The sequence below is a fragment of the Ischnura elegans genome, chromosome 1, assembly GCF_921293095.1.
Source record: "Ischnura elegans chromosome 1, ioIscEleg1.1, whole genome shotgun sequence".
NCBI lineage: Eukaryota > Metazoa > Arthropoda > Insecta > Odonata > Coenagrionidae > Ischnura > Ischnura elegans.
The window spans coordinates 106113897-106129727 of record NC_060246.1 but is presented as its reverse complement, the minus strand read 5'-3'; the positions used below and the strand labels follow the sequence as shown (position 1 = coordinate 106129727).

The window sequence follows — 15831 nt, the reverse complement described above, 5'->3', positions numbered from 1 at the left end:
CACAGATAAACCACAGCGGGATAATTGGGAGGTGGCTGTAATATGTAATGGAGAATTGTGGTGTTGGAGGCACCAATATCCTATTGACCGGTTGTTGAGATCTTATGCTGTACCACATCAGGCAATGGAGGACATACCTGTATACTCTTCCGTTATTGTTTGACCCTACGGTGTGAAATGATGATGTACCATTCCACTGGCATCAAAGAAAGCAGTCAGTATTTTTGATTTTGGTGTTCATGGAGTCCAGGTCACTATTTTTGATTCCAGCATGTTCTTTGAGACTTCAACGTAAAGTTGCTTTTGCTCCACCATCAGTAGCTTCAACACAAAGTGCATCTCCACTGTCTTCATGGCCAAATCTTTGGCCACAAGGGAATGTGCCAAAAAAGTGCTGTACTATCGATATACTGAAAGTGTTGTATTGGAGTATTGAATGGCAATTTTCATTGTAACCATTTTTCTTTCCAGTATTCCACTTCCATGTCCATGAATCAGTCTTTGCATGAAAATGTGTCCTGCAGGAACATACCTTAAACCTGTTATTCATTTGATGCATGATATGAGTGCGTAAGAAATTTTCAAAAATTGTGTGGCGTTACGTCGTTAAATCTTGGAGATTGTGCGCGTAAGCCCCAAACATAGGGAACTCCAATCGTCGGTCACAAGCTGGTTCAGGGAAAGACTCCATAAACAAGAAATCAGCACTCAAGAAACAATTGTCAAAATATTTACGAGTTATTTTCAATCAATATCTATTAGAAGTAGAAATATTCTAAATCAGAATTATTACAGAAAACAACAATGATAACTAATTATCTCATAGGAAACATTACCAAACTAAGTACAAGCTGTATAATTTTGCTAAAATCACCCATGTCAGTCTCGCCATCCGTCCACCACAAGCACCCGAGCAAAAGAGAGGGCTTGCATACTCAGAGACGTGTCTGGGTGGAGGGGGAGGATTTTGCTAAGGAGTGGAGGGGTAATAGGGCGATGTTCAATCAGCTGCGAATCTGCACTGAAGGTACCCCTGTTGACTGGCACCACTGCAAAACGTCCGTCATCCCAGCCTGGGTGGGAGGGGTGAACCGTGCACAGGCGGGAATTTTCCCCTCAATCTTCTGGGTTGGAAACATCACCAAGTCGGGTGATGACTGATAGAGGCAATTCATTGGAATTCATGGAGGGGAGAGACATAGTGGGGTGAGGTGTTGGAGGGAGAGAGAATTGTGATAGGACAATGGTAGTACTTCTCATTCCAAACTGCATACTTGTACCTCAGCACCGTACCTCCGCCGTTCTACCTATATAAGTCTTGATCTCCAGGTTTGGCTGGTTCGGTTGGCTGATTCGGTTGGCAGATTCGGTTAGCAGATTTCCGAGGGCAGAGTTTTGGAGACAAGAGTTCCGAGACTTGGAGTCTCCAAGCCTTTGAGTCTAAGGGCCTTTGAGCGAAAATCCTTTGCACGATGGTACCAGAAATTTTGGGGGGGGGGGGTACACTAAAAAATGACACAATTGAAACATTGTTTATGCCTCAAAAAAGGCTCTGTCACATAACACATTCAGCATGGCACGTCAATTGATGTGGTCCCACCCAAGCCGAGACACAGAGCACGTCAATTGATGTGCTCTGAGCTGAATGTGTTCAGTGATAGAGAGCCTTTTTTGAGGCATAACCAATTTTTCAATTTTTGAAAATTTCTTACGCACTCATATCACGCATCAAATGAATAACAGGTTTAAGTACGCGGGGCGGAAGCATGTCAATTGACATGCTCTGCCGGTTAGGCCAGGAGCCCTTTCTCCGCCTCCGCACGTGACTAATATCCTCTTCTGAGTCTTCCGATTGTGTGCATAGCCTTCAGCAAGCTTCCCTCTTTCGACCCATGTGCGCCGTTTTGCAAATAGCAGTATTTGAATGGAAGTTATGGCACGAAAACCTCTCTATTTTTCTTACTTATATTATCGGCTGATTCTGACAACATTCATGAAAATCGGGCCCGCATTGAATGTGTTAATCATCTCATCATCATTATGCATCTCCTCCTTTTCCTTAAAACTTAATTATTTTTTATCTGGATTGGTAATTTCCTTTAGATGAATAAATCTGATTTTGCAATGCAACGACAAAATATGATTCATTTTCCATAAATTCATGTGGAATTAATTAGTTTCTGCATTATATTTTATATGAATGTGGTTAATATTAATGAACTTTAATTTGTGGAATTGAAATTTTTAATTTTCACAATACAATAATGAGTTGTATTATGTGTTTGAAGAAAGTATGTATTTAGCATTTCAAAAACAATTTACCAGAGTAATTTGTATTTTGTATCTAAAATACAATTGAAATAAATTTTGCTCACCTCTCTCTGTTGTCCGTGAGCATACCGAGTTCAAAAAGTACCACTGGGCATTAAACTTACCATTTGATGAGTACTCAAAATCCCCTTTATCCTGTTAATTCCATGTATGTTGTAGCAGTTAAAGGATTGGGTTGGTAATGTTTTAACTTATTTAATAAATTTTGAAATGATGGCTGAAATGGTTAAGTCATATAAGAGTGCATGAGAAATATCCAAAACAGCAACACTCTTGTAATTGACATGCATCCTGAACCATGAAAAGGACAATCAAATTGCCATATGTATTTTGATAAGCTGATAAAATAGTGTAACATGGAAGAAGATTATGGAGGTGAATTTTATACCTAATGGAAATGAAAGGATTTGGAGCAAAAGGATTTTCATATGGTGTTTGGGAAATCAAACATATGGGCTACTCTTGGCATTTAAATCATCTTTTCACCAAGATCATATGATCTACATGTTTTTAGCAATTACAAGTGAAGGTAGAGAAATGTCAACCTCAGTGCAGAGATAAATTGTGGGTAAAAAAACTAGCCACGCAGGTATAACATCTTTTTTTAAATGTGTAAATAGGTGCAAAATTTTATTTCTATATCAATGTTTTCAATATGTGAATAACTTCACAAAGTCCAAAAAAATGAGAATAAATGATTAGTTACATTTGATTTTGAACCTATGAAGTATCAGTCAAAATGTGTAAATTCTCATTCACTTATTCTTTTCAGAGATTACAGAACCAGTGCTTAGGAAGAAAATATCTGTCTCTGATCTTACTGTTTGCCTGGATAAAAGAAATGCATCAGGAAAAATCGAAGCGTATCATGTAAGTCTTTTTATTTGTTTTAAAGTTAGTGAAACAAACAGATTTAGTCTGATGGTTTTAAGTTTTTGTGTAATTTATTATATTTGATTTTTCTTTGCTACTTAGAGGTTGAAAAATTATTAACAATGCAATATGAATGAAACTCTATTATCTCACCATCCATACTAGTTGCTCATAGTCAAGTGTCTGACTGTGATTTAGGTGGCCTCTTGTTCAATTCCAATTTGCATCTGATTGGTTTATTTTTTACCACTGTTGTTAGTCATTACCATAGTGGGCCGTAGGCAGATCACAAGTTGGTGCATCAAATTTAGTCTCGCTTTCTTGATAATGTGACACTTCTTTTTCTTGCTTTGGTAGACTATGCTTGAAATTTGCCCAATACCTTCAAGCTTCATAAATGTCAGGAAATGAAGATTGAGCGTAATCATTACGAATTCATAGCTGCACAGTGATGAAAAAATTATTGCAAAACTCATTAGCATCTGAATGTGGCCAGCTTAGGAACTGCTTGACAATATCCATCTTCCAAAGTTTTGTCCTGTGTAGTTCTCAAACAACTGGGAATTTTCAAACTACATACCCCTTGTACCTGAGAAATTCAATCATATGCATGTCAGTAAGACAAGATATAAAAGACCCAACTAAGTATTCTTCCTTAAAATTCTTAACTATGCTGTCACCCACGTCTCACCGAAAATGGAGTTTACTCTCGTCGAGATATCTGTGAACAGAACTGACGTTGTGGACATTGAAGCTTAAAAGCACACTTTTTCCGGTTGTGTAGTTTACCTTTAATTTAGTGTAGTGAAGTGCACTCATGTACCTTTTCCATTCAGCCCCGCTTCAAAACCCATAACCATAAGCTGCTTGTGCCATGCACTATGGCCTATGCTTCTTTACCTTATTCTGCTATGAGTTTTTAGAAATTTTGGAGGTCTGTGTATGTATTTCATCCTAAACATTCAGCAAATGATTGAGTGAACAGATTGAGTAGGCTTTCGCTTAAATTTTCTGGTAAAATTTGCATTACCCATGTCTAAAATTTTAAATATATATTCCATCATTATCATGGAATTAACATTATTTTGAATTTTTATAAATATTTTATCATTGATGTTTTCCGCTGTTTATTTAGTCCCTAGTTTCAGATTGAAATGATTTGTAGCACTCAGCTTATTTTATGTGTGTGAATTTCATGTCAAATATATAGTAATAAAACAACTATGTTAATTGGCATACCAATTGTCATATCTACTTATGCGATGTAGATTTTGCGTCATTTAAAGTTAAAAAGACTTGCAGTTAGTTGCCTACCAAAATGTTACTAGTGAAGAACGAGGAACTCATTACCAGTAAACTATCAGTGAAGAGATTTTATTTGTACGATTCGATGAATGACCTTTCATTGCAAGTGGTAGAGTTTTTTTGACTAGTCCGTGAATTATAGTGCTAGACTGAATCTTTTCATAGTCTTTGCAAGGCAGACATAATACCAATTGCCAAAATTCATTGTTAGACACCTTTTGGGCTAATAGGTGATTCATGCAACAGTTGACCTCCAGAAACTGGGAACTTTGAAGCAGGTAGGCTGAAAAAGGTCAGTGGGTGAGAAAAGGGGGGGGGGGCGTAAAACATGTTGTTATTGTTAATTTAGATGTGAGAAAATGTGGAATTCATCCCAATGAGTAGGATTCCCATTAAGGATTGGTTAGTTCATATTTTTTGGTGGCTATTGTTTAAATTTGCTTTTTTTACAGGAACCAGTTTTATATCGCTCTTCCCTTGAGTTCCGTTTGCTTACATATCAGCGAAGTCAGCCTGATGGAAATCCTTGTAGTGTTTCCGATTTACATGCTAGTAAAGCAAATGAAGGCATTTGGCCCAGTGAAGATAATGAAGAGAAATTTCTTGTGATCCGGTTGGATGTTTGTGCTACTCAAATCCTTGATTTCCAACTCAATGAAGAGCAGCTTCCTATGTTCTTTCGGCTCTGTGAACTCAGCAGGGCACTAGCTAAAGGAGAAATACCTAAAACAACTGACTCAGGCACAGATGATGGAGCTGGATTTGCATCCTCAACTTCTGAAAAAAGTGGCACTTCAGTGCCCCCACAAAATGCAACAACACCTCGTGCTGAACATGAGGAGCGTGGCATCACAGGTCAGTGATGTGATAAGTTCATTAGGTTCAGAAATTTTCTTTGATGCATACTTTAAGCACTTTAGTATGTACATATTTAAAGCAAATTCCTGTGGATTTTGGTCGACAGGAGTTCATAAGGACCTTTGTACTTAGCCCCAACCTTCTGGTTACCACATTTTTCTGAAGCATTCTAGAAATTCCATGCAATGATGTTGAAATGTGGGGTAGAATGGTAATTCGTCTGAGGTGGAAGGTTTTTTGGCTAATGGATCTTTTTTTATCTTAAAAGCAACTCCTAAAATTGAGTGAAAATTACCTTCATTTCTCATTATAACTCTATTCTTACTAGTACATGCTGTACTCACTGCAATTGGCTTCCACTTAAAGCTAATGCTTAGGGCTCCGGATTTATGGATGTATAAAAGGTTCATTTATTGGTATGAACATGGACCAAAAATAAGTGTATGAATTCGGTAAAATCATCCATTTTGGGATAAAGGTGGTAAAAAAAATCGTTGAATTAAACAACCTTTTCCGAGAATAAAAATAAACTTTATTGATACAAATGCACTCAAACAACTTATATCCATGTGGGAAATACTGATTACCAGGTAGTGCAAGGTATTGATGCTTATGTAAAGACTTCAACAGGAAAATAATAATGAAAACTTCAAACTTAACTAAGCAACTGCATTACATAAAACTGATGAATTTACCTATTAACTCAAAATAATATTGTGTACCTATTTTTTCTGATTAAACTGTGCTTCCAACATCACTTCTGGGTTTTCTGGTTTTATGCATGCCCTCAAATCTGTTAAAACTAAGGATGAGTCGGTTCTTAAATTTTTTTGGTTCCCGGCACCAGTCTGGTTCTCCCCCATTGGTTCTTGGTTCGCGATACTCGGTTCCTAGGATGACCTCTTATTATCTGAATTAATAGGACTTTTAAATGAACAACCACAAGAAGTGAATGAAAATAATAAGAAGTGAGTGAAAATTAGCAGGAAAGCTCTGTAAAAAAAACTTAATATCATCTCCATAATTTTATTTGCCAAGTAGAAAAGTTTAAATACCACGTTCTTAAAGAATGCTAAAGATAGTCCAATATGTCACATTACATCAGGTGGCCACTGGTTCTTCCCTCAGGTTTTGATTCTAAAAATTCAACATTTTTACCTTATTTATTCTTTTTTGGTGGAAATATTGCCTGCAGTACTGAACAGGCATTCACTGAAAATAGTAGTGTAGTCGATGTTGATGGCATACCCAGTTGGGGGCAACTGCCCCCCCCCCCCCTGAAGCGAAAATAAATTTAGTTCAAAACAAAAGTTATTAAAAAAATTTCCTTTTGAAGAATAATGATATTATTTATTTATTTTAGTTTATCCAACAATCAACATCAATAACAGGACAAACCATAAATGTACCCAGTATTACTACAGTTTAAAGAAAAATTTTAAGTTCAGAAACCATTATTTACAGCAGGCCTTCACATAGTCGATTTATTTTGACCTTGGTCCAAATATGTCCTGTTCCCTGGAATGTCTATTATACCTCTTGCACATTCTGCTTAGAGGTGAATTTTCACCATACTTGGTGTTAACTCCCTTTATCTGAAACAGTCTATTATTCCTGCTACACACTTTGGGAACATAAAAGTCTATCATCTCTAACATTTGGGAGTCACTCACACAAGTGCCTCCTATTTTCAAGTCTCTGTAAGTCATACATTAGTGACAATTTATTTGATGGTACATGGTTATCCATCACAGGATAAATCCCATATTCTTTCACATATACAGCTCTCAAAAAACGTTTTTGAACCTTCTCAATAGCTTCAATATATCTCTTACTGTATGGAGACCACACTACACTGCAGTACTCCAACCTGGGGCCGTATTCTGTATTTCGTCGGTGCCGCACCGGTCGGTTTCCCTTTCAAGCCCACCGACTGGACATCAAACCGTACCGACAACGGATTCCGCACCGACGACGACACTTTCAGCGATTCTGTAAGGTCGTCGGTTTCAAACCAGTGGGTACGGTTCCCCTTCCTTCCCAAACAGGGAAAATCCGAATATATCCGAAGTTTCACGTGTCTCCACCAATGAAAGAAGGGTAAAAACAAGTGAAGACTCATTGGCACAGTTTGTTGTCGTCATTCTCAATCTTTTTATTTGCGGAAATTACGACTTATTGCTAGATTAAGATAAACGATATTGGATAAGTTGTTAACAATGCTTATATAATGTGTGGTAGTATTGCTGTACCTACAGAATCGAAGGAAACAATATTACAACATCACAATAAAGTTTGTATGTGATGGAGATTGTTGTTGCTGGAATGAATTATTGAAACTACCCTTGAGATCGTAGTTTCTTTTTTTAAATATTGGTTCCGTATAATGCTATTTATTCATGATTTGGTAATATAGTTGTCATTAAGTAAGTTCCGTATAAATGTTATCAACGGAAGGTTATGCCATCGGCACCGTAGCAGGCGAAAATAGGAACGTGAACGTAGGATTCAAATGCAAATGTAATATTAGAGGAACAAGTTAGGAAATTGTTATAAAAATATGGAGCTGGGTGCAATTAAAAGAAGTGTAATGACGAGGAAGTAAATAAATTGTGATTGGGTGAAATACATATGTATTAGTTGCGCATTCCAAGTGAGAGAAAATGATAATATTGCGGTAAACCTCATACTTATTAACAAATATCTTCTTTTATCGTCAAGGGAATCAATGGCTGACGATGAAATGAAATATAGTTGCCCATTAAAAATGAAAGAAACTGATACCGTTGTGGCAAACTTCATACTTAAATAAAAAGATCTTATTTCTATGCCGAGAGAAACGCCAAATTGATGATTGAGTGAAATAACAGTCGCCTATTCAGAGTGATATAAAGTGATAACATTGCGGCAAAACTCATATTTAATCAAAAATATCTTTTTTATGTCAAAGGAGCAAGTAAATGATGATAGAGAGAAATAAAGCCTATTACAAGCGAGTGAAAGTGCGGTAACATAAATGAGAGAAAGTCATTATATGTTAGCAAACCTCATTTTTATTAACCATTATCTTATATTTCTGTCAAGGTAATTAATATAGATGATGACACAGTGAATTATAGAGGCGTATTCGAAGGGGCAGAAAAAGATAACATTGGAGAAAACCTCATTATTTACTCAGTGATGAGGTAAAAACAAAATAAAACGTACAATGCGCACCGGGGAATTCATGAAACCCACTAGTCGGTGGCCGTACCGACACCTCTTTGCTGTCGGTACTGCTACCGACGATCTCCCGTCCTCTCGTCGGTGCCGCACCGACCGGGTTCGTACAGAATCGCACGACTTCTTACCGGGAGTCGGTGTGACGTCGCACCCGACGAATCGGTGCCGCACCGATCGGTTTGGAGTTACAGAATACGGCCCCTGCTCCTGACAAGAGCTATGTACAGAACTATCATGGGTTTTTTATTTTTAAAGCATTTTGTTGACCTTATTACGTACCCTAAGCTCCTCATTGAGGAAGACACCATTTCCTCTACATGTTTAGTAAAACTTAGGGTACTAGTGAAGATCACCCCGAGGTCCTTATGGGATGTCACTCTTTCTAATTTAATTCCACTCATGTTATAATCAAATTGAACATGATCAGCTTTCCTTGATATAGATAACACATGACATTTAGATGTATTGAATTGAAGCCTATTCATATATGGTAGCCATACGTACTCACAGTTAGCATATTGCATAGCATCAGGATCAATAGTGAAACTCCCCCAACTTCTGACGGCATCATCCATTAATTTGTTTAAACTTGTGAGTCAGTCAATATATTCTGTATTCTGGGATGTAGCTTAAATTGTTATGTTAATTGAAAACTTATCCGCAAGCTCCACTGTCACAGTTCTTATAACCTCAGCAATAAACTGCTCAACACGCCGGTACTGCTACACTGTAAATAAACTGAGCAGCCGTGAGCTAACGCAAAATTGTAATGCAGCATTGCATTCTGCAGGATAACCACACTTTTTGATGCCTTACATAGGTTTATTAACCTACAAATAAGCTCTCGGAACGCATCTTGCTTGTATATCGAAGAATTACAGTATATGTACATGATTCAATCGTAAGACCACTTTCAGACGAAACGATTTTCTGCCGGTAGCTGTTCATGGCACGGCACACGGCATTGCAGAGAGTGGTCTCATCTGAAAGCTGCCTGAATTTCACGTGAACGGCGTCCGTCGAATAGTCTTATTGTCTGAAAGCGGCCTCAATCTAGCATTGTCTGTATTGCCGGATTGAAATGGGCACCTTGCCATTAATGATGTGATTCGGCTCGTTTAACATAGTTATTGGGTGCATCCAGGGGGAGCTCTGCTCACTGAGCGGTTGGTGAGTGAACCACCGCTCTCCCCCTGGATACAACCGCTCACCACCCGATCACTAGTGAGTGGTTGCCATATTTGTGAGCATACTCCCGGGCATGATCAAGGCACGAGTTCAAAATGGTGCCGGAAGAACTGTCGAGTCGGGCAGCTGTATTAGTTATAAGTTGTTACGTATTGTACGCTGGATGACTTATACGTAATGTAGGCACATGAAATACAATTGGCAGAAGGCCTTTTATTATGTATTTACTTGCTAAATTAGGTAACCAAAAGTATATTTTACTTCACAGTGTCCAGCGATATCTGGTGGAAATGTTTTATATCCATGAAAATAAAATAAAATGGTAAATTTCCACACAATTTTATTTTATTCTCATGGATATATTTTACTTGTTTGACATAGCTATTGTAAGTTGAAAGAACGGTGCAAAGCCGTAGATGGTGGCAGGTGAAAAGTCAGCTCGTTTTAAAGCAACCGTGGCGATGGGTGTGTTACCTACAATGTTGGCGAGAGTGACTAACTGAGGAACCCTTAAATGCGCGTGTTTGCGAGCAACTCCCAAAAGAATAAAAATGTGGACACCATGCAATCGGAAAGTAATACATACATGCGTTTGTAATTTTTTCCTTCTCCTTTTGACCTTGAATACGCTGTTAACCATTTCAGCTTTAGGCTCCAAATTCACACCCTCGCCATCGCTCTGAGCCGGTTCCAAAGGACCGACTTAAAGCAATCGGTTATGGATGCCGATTCCACAGGCCAAGAACCGGCAGTACCGAGAACCGGGTACCGGAACCGACCCATCTCTAGTCAAAACATTTCCATATTTAGAAAAGGCTCTTTCACATTCTACATTTGCAGCTGGAATTGAAAGAGCTTGTACACTAGCTTCAGCAAAATTTAAATGATTTCCCTTCAAGGCCCAGGAGGACAGTGATTGTATCTACCTTAGCAGACTCCGGCAGATGTGTGTTCAGCCTTTTACCAGAATTTTCTATTTTTGACGTTCATTCAATCGTTTTACCACCAAATATCCCACTGCTGGCAGATGGCAGCGATCGAAGGTGATGCTGCAAATGTTCATGCACCTGATGGACGTAGGGGTAACAATTTCCCTCTCCCCCTCCTCTGCTTGGATATCTGGGCTTGAAATGCCCCATATGCCTTGCACAGCTCTTTCATCGAAACACGTGATAAAATTGGCACTTTTGCTGCAATGGTACTTAAAGTTTTATCCAGGTTGTTTGATGTAGCATTACGTGTGTCAAACAAAGTGCTCATATTGATCCTGAATGCTTTTTCCCTATCTTCAAGCATAAGCCTGCTCAACTTTGAGTGGCAAAGACGTGAAACAGCTTTGATTTTTTCTTAAATATGTGTAAGTATAGCCTTTTACCAGAATTTTCTATTTTTGGCGTCCATTCAATCGTTTTATCACCAAATATCCCACTGCTGGCAGATGGCAGAGATCGAAGGTGGTGCTGCAAATGTTCATGCACCTGATGGACGTAGGGGTAACAATTTCCCTCTAAAACAACAATCATGTCAATAATACCTTTGCAGTCTTCTGAAAGGAATATTGCCATTGCTTTAATGACTTGGATATACACAATATTTAGTGTTTAAAATAGTTCACAGCATGGTTCTCTTCATCCAAAGTTGAGCAAAATTCTTTTTAAGTCCTCACAATAATCTCTGACTGAAGAAATGATAGCGGATAGAAATAAGGAATAAAATTTGAATGAAGCTGTGAAAGAAAGATTAGGATTTCAAAATGGATTATAATTGTTTAATACTTACCAACCAGGTGATCAATATGGAATATCTGTATGGGATGCAATTGTTATATTGACATGAGATATTATAATATAATTACATATAATTAAATAATAAATCAATATTAAAGCTGTTGGTATATCATCAAAGTTTTTGTAATGTTCAAGTTTCGATTGAAATAAATTCTTCAAAGGTGAAGTATTACTTATGTAGTAATTGCCATAAATTTGTGGGCCACAGGTTACCCTGTTCTTTGATTGTATTGCTTTAGAATCTCTTTTTTGTATTCACAGTATACAGTGACTAAAAAATTGATTATGTATAACCTTAAAACACCTCAAGCTTTGTAACATCAGCCTATCTCCTCTATTCCCCAATGCCATCCATCCAACAATCAACCTTCCCTTCATCAATAACCTCTTTGCAACCAGAATTACTCTCATCTGAAAACAAATCTAAAACATTTAAATTAAATATAGAAAATTTAAGAAATGAAAACTCATAGAGTAAAAATAATCAGATCTTTTACTTTCTATCATGTATGAACATATTTTTTTATTATTTTAAAGTACAAACATAATGTTTTAAACTTGATCCTCTCTGTTTTCTTGTGGATTCAGCCAAAATGGGAGGGTCTGAAAATTTTACGTATTTCCTCCACAGTTTATTGTAAAAATATTTTTTATTTGAAAGTATGTACATACTTAATGTATTACATTTGACCCCCTCTCTTCTTTTGCAGATTCAACTAAAATGGGATGGTCTGAATATTTTACCAATTTCTTCCCCAGCACATCAGAGGAATGGTTTAGTGATGAAACTCTTCATTTCCAGCCGCAGATATGGGATTTTGGCCTTTATGTGAAGAAGTTGTCTCTTGAATTGAAGGTAGACTGGTGCTTCATAGTCCTTAACTCTTGATGTAATAATGGCTTTATGGCTCACAACATCCGTTGTGAGGTGTAAGGCTGGTAAGATTTACAACTGCCTGATAATCCCTATCAACTACATATTCTCCAAACAGTAGGGTGGCGCAAATAAGTTTGAAGTGCGAGTGAATTTTTTTGTTTAGTCATACAATGGAACTTTGATCTATTGTTTTTTAAGGGAATGGATGAAAGAAACGATGAATGTGAGAAAACGATTAATCCGAGAATGTTTGAATGGGTTGCCTATGTAGCAGGAAACACAGGATTTTGGTTTGTAATTGTGATATTGTTTAAAGGATTCATACAGGAATTCAGCTGTTTACATGGATATTTGAGAAAGAACCAGTAGCTGCCTGATGTAATGTGACATATTGGTTGATTATGCAATCGTTTACAACATGTTATTTAAACTTTTTTTACTTTGCAAATAAAATTACGGAGAACCTTAAGTTTTTTACAGAGCTTTCTTATTTACATCATTAGTGAAATTATTTTCATTCACTCCTTGTGGTTGTTCATTTAAATTTGCCATTAATTCGGATAATAAGAGTTCATTCTTGGAACCGAGTATAGAGAGCCGAGAACCGAATGGGGAGAACCGGACCAGTACCAAAAACCAAAAAAATTTAAGAATTTTTTTCCATCCTTAATGCAGGAAAATAATTCATCGGGGCTTTGATCTTCAAATGATCAATGAGGGGAAACGATACTTTAGGGAACGATAGAAGTTGGAAAAAATTGCATCATCTGTATGTAACTTAATTTGGGACCAGGAACGGCAAACAATAAATGTAGGAAAATGGTCAATGTGGGAATGATAGATTGAGGTTCCACTGTTTTAGTAAACAAACCATTGCAAGAATCAGCTTGATGAGACAATATTTGATGCTGCTGAATCTTGCTTCTAAACTTCAACCTCAGTTGTATGAAACATTGCCAGTGCATATATGCCATCTCCTATGTGAAAGATTACCCTCTACTTAGCCCATTCAGGCTCTGTGGTAATACTTTTTGCTGCTGTGCATTATTTTTGTTAAAAAGAAAGAGCTTTTATATTTTCGTCATATCATGCAAAAAATTTAATTTTCATTTAGGTATATTCTTTTAAACTATTTTCGCTGTGAATCAATGTACTAAATGTTTTTCAGCAATTTTTTTCTGAGAAAATTTTGATTTTTTATGACGAAAAAGAATGTGGCAAAATTGTTTACTGAATTGGACAGATTATTTGACCAAATTTGCAGGTTTAATCACAGTAAATATTTGTCTACTCATGCTGCTTTTTATGAATGGGGTAACAACTTCTAGAACATTCCATCTAACTCCACTTCAAGTTATGTTATTTCTGATTGTCTTTTGCACTGCATGCTAGTTTTGCTACTTAGATTTGACTGCTTTATTTAAATGAACTCAGGTTTTAATGTTGTTTTGTTGCTGTACCCTATGTTAAGGTTTTGTTTTACATGTAAATGATAATGATGTTACTATGCATTAAAATCTGTCTCATTATATTTGGAAAATTGCCTGTTTCATTTGATGAATTTGTTTTTAAAAAGTGGTGCATGTAAAAGTGTCATTTTCAAAGTACCATCAAATTGAATATATATATATTATTGCCATGTCATTCAATTTCTCTCTCCTGTATGAAAACTATTGCAGTATCATATTCATTGTGCACTTATCCTTACTGAGAACATTAACTCAATAAGGACCCTGTTGATCATTTTCATTCTATTAAAATAGAGGTTGTATCTAAATGATGGATGCATTTTAATGAACTGTTTTAGAAATGTACTTATATTCTTAACCAGTGGCAACTAGGAAATAGTATTGAAACTTAAAAACTATCGTTACTCATGCATGTAAATAATCACTCGAATTAGTACATGGACTCAATTATGTACCATCAAAATTGTTTTGTGTAACATTACTACTCTGGCAAATGCACGAAGAGATCAGAAATCAGCCATCATAAGAACTTCCATATTTTTTCAGCCCATTCATCATCTGTTTGCCGTCATAGGCTCATGCATTAATTAATTCTGATTTTAATTACACAAAGTTATAATTTGTATTAGTGCAAAATATGCAATGCACCCAGTGACCTTGCTATGGTAACTGCCACCCTCTGAATAAGAAAAATTCTATTCTCTAAAAAAAGGTGCTGTAACCTTGTTTCACCTCTTTCAACTGCAAAATAAGCCTTGGTCACATTTGAGAAGTTTTGCACATGCATATTTCAAGCATGACCAGCCTTTTTTCTGTTATTGCAGATTATTGATCGTGGCCAGCAAGATTCATATTATGGTCCATCAAAAGTTGTCAGACCATGCACGAAACCTTTTGCTGCTGTTGTATTGCAAGGAGTATCTGCACAGCTTTTAAAACTAGGTGCTCAAGGGAAGGATGATGAAGGTGCAAGGACAATGTTCAACATGCGTATGGGAGCAAGTAGAGTACTAGTGAAACCTGTTGGAGGACTTTGTCCATGTGGTACTAGAGATGGAAGCCTGGACAGCACTGAGGATTTTTCTGAGGATCCCATCAAGGATAAAGAGGTATTTTTTGTGTTTTAGTTAGCTTAAATTTCTTGAGTTTAATTTATCTGAAAGTTACTCTTGGTTTGTTGAACCAAATCAATCAGAGCTACTATACAAAATGATTCAGAGTGGCATGTATGAGAATCACTGCTGCATTGAATATTTTTAGCTTTTAACAACTACGCTATTCAACGTTCTTGTTCAGTTAAATTCATAGGTCTTCACTCAACAGAGGATCTTGACTAAACGACACATATGGAACATCTATCCAACAAAACTGCTACTGATATTTTTATGAGTTGGAAACTAACAAGGGGACATTGTGAGATCGATGTACGGGATCTGAATGCCGATGTTCTTTACTGAAACTTCATAGGTAATGTAGAAAAAATGTCACTGCGTTCTTTCTCTTAGGCCCGGGTGAAATTCATTAGTAAAGGTTTGGCACACAACGACTTCCTTCGAGTGAGCGCAGATCTTCAGTTAGCACTGTGGCCAAGTGGCATTGGAAATCTATAAAGTATGTACTATGAAAAAGTAGAAACAAACTAATGTAATTGAATTAAATAAATGATGATGTGTTTTAACAGTGATTTCTAAAATTATAAGAAAGAAAAAATTTTGACTCCATCGAGACTCAAACCCGGAATATTCATTGCAGATATCACCATGTGTGTGCCTCTAGTCACTCAGCCATGGCGCTTGCTGAAGAATTGTGCTTACTTAGGGGAAATCATGGTGTGCCAAATCTTTACTTGTTAATATCTCTTGAACCTGGCCCTATGGGAAAGATAGCCGTGACATTTTTTCCACATTACTTGTATAGTTTC

The 15831-nt window shown here is 36.9% G+C and overlaps 1 protein-coding gene across 1 annotated transcript in view; it reads left to right on the top strand.

Moving 5' to 3' along the window:
• LOC124167627 (vacuolar protein sorting-associated protein 13B) overlaps positions 1-15831 on the top strand; it is a 104655-nt gene that overhangs the window by 3432 nt on the left and 85392 nt on the right. The window contains exons 6-9 of the mRNA XM_046545610.1: positions 3104-3201; positions 4962-5364; positions 12275-12420; positions 14735-15019. Coding sequence (XP_046401566.1) covers positions 3104-3201; positions 4962-5364; positions 12275-12420; positions 14735-15019 — 932 coding nt within the window. The remainder of the gene's footprint in view (positions 1-3103; positions 3202-4961; positions 5365-12274; positions 12421-14734; positions 15020-15831) is intronic.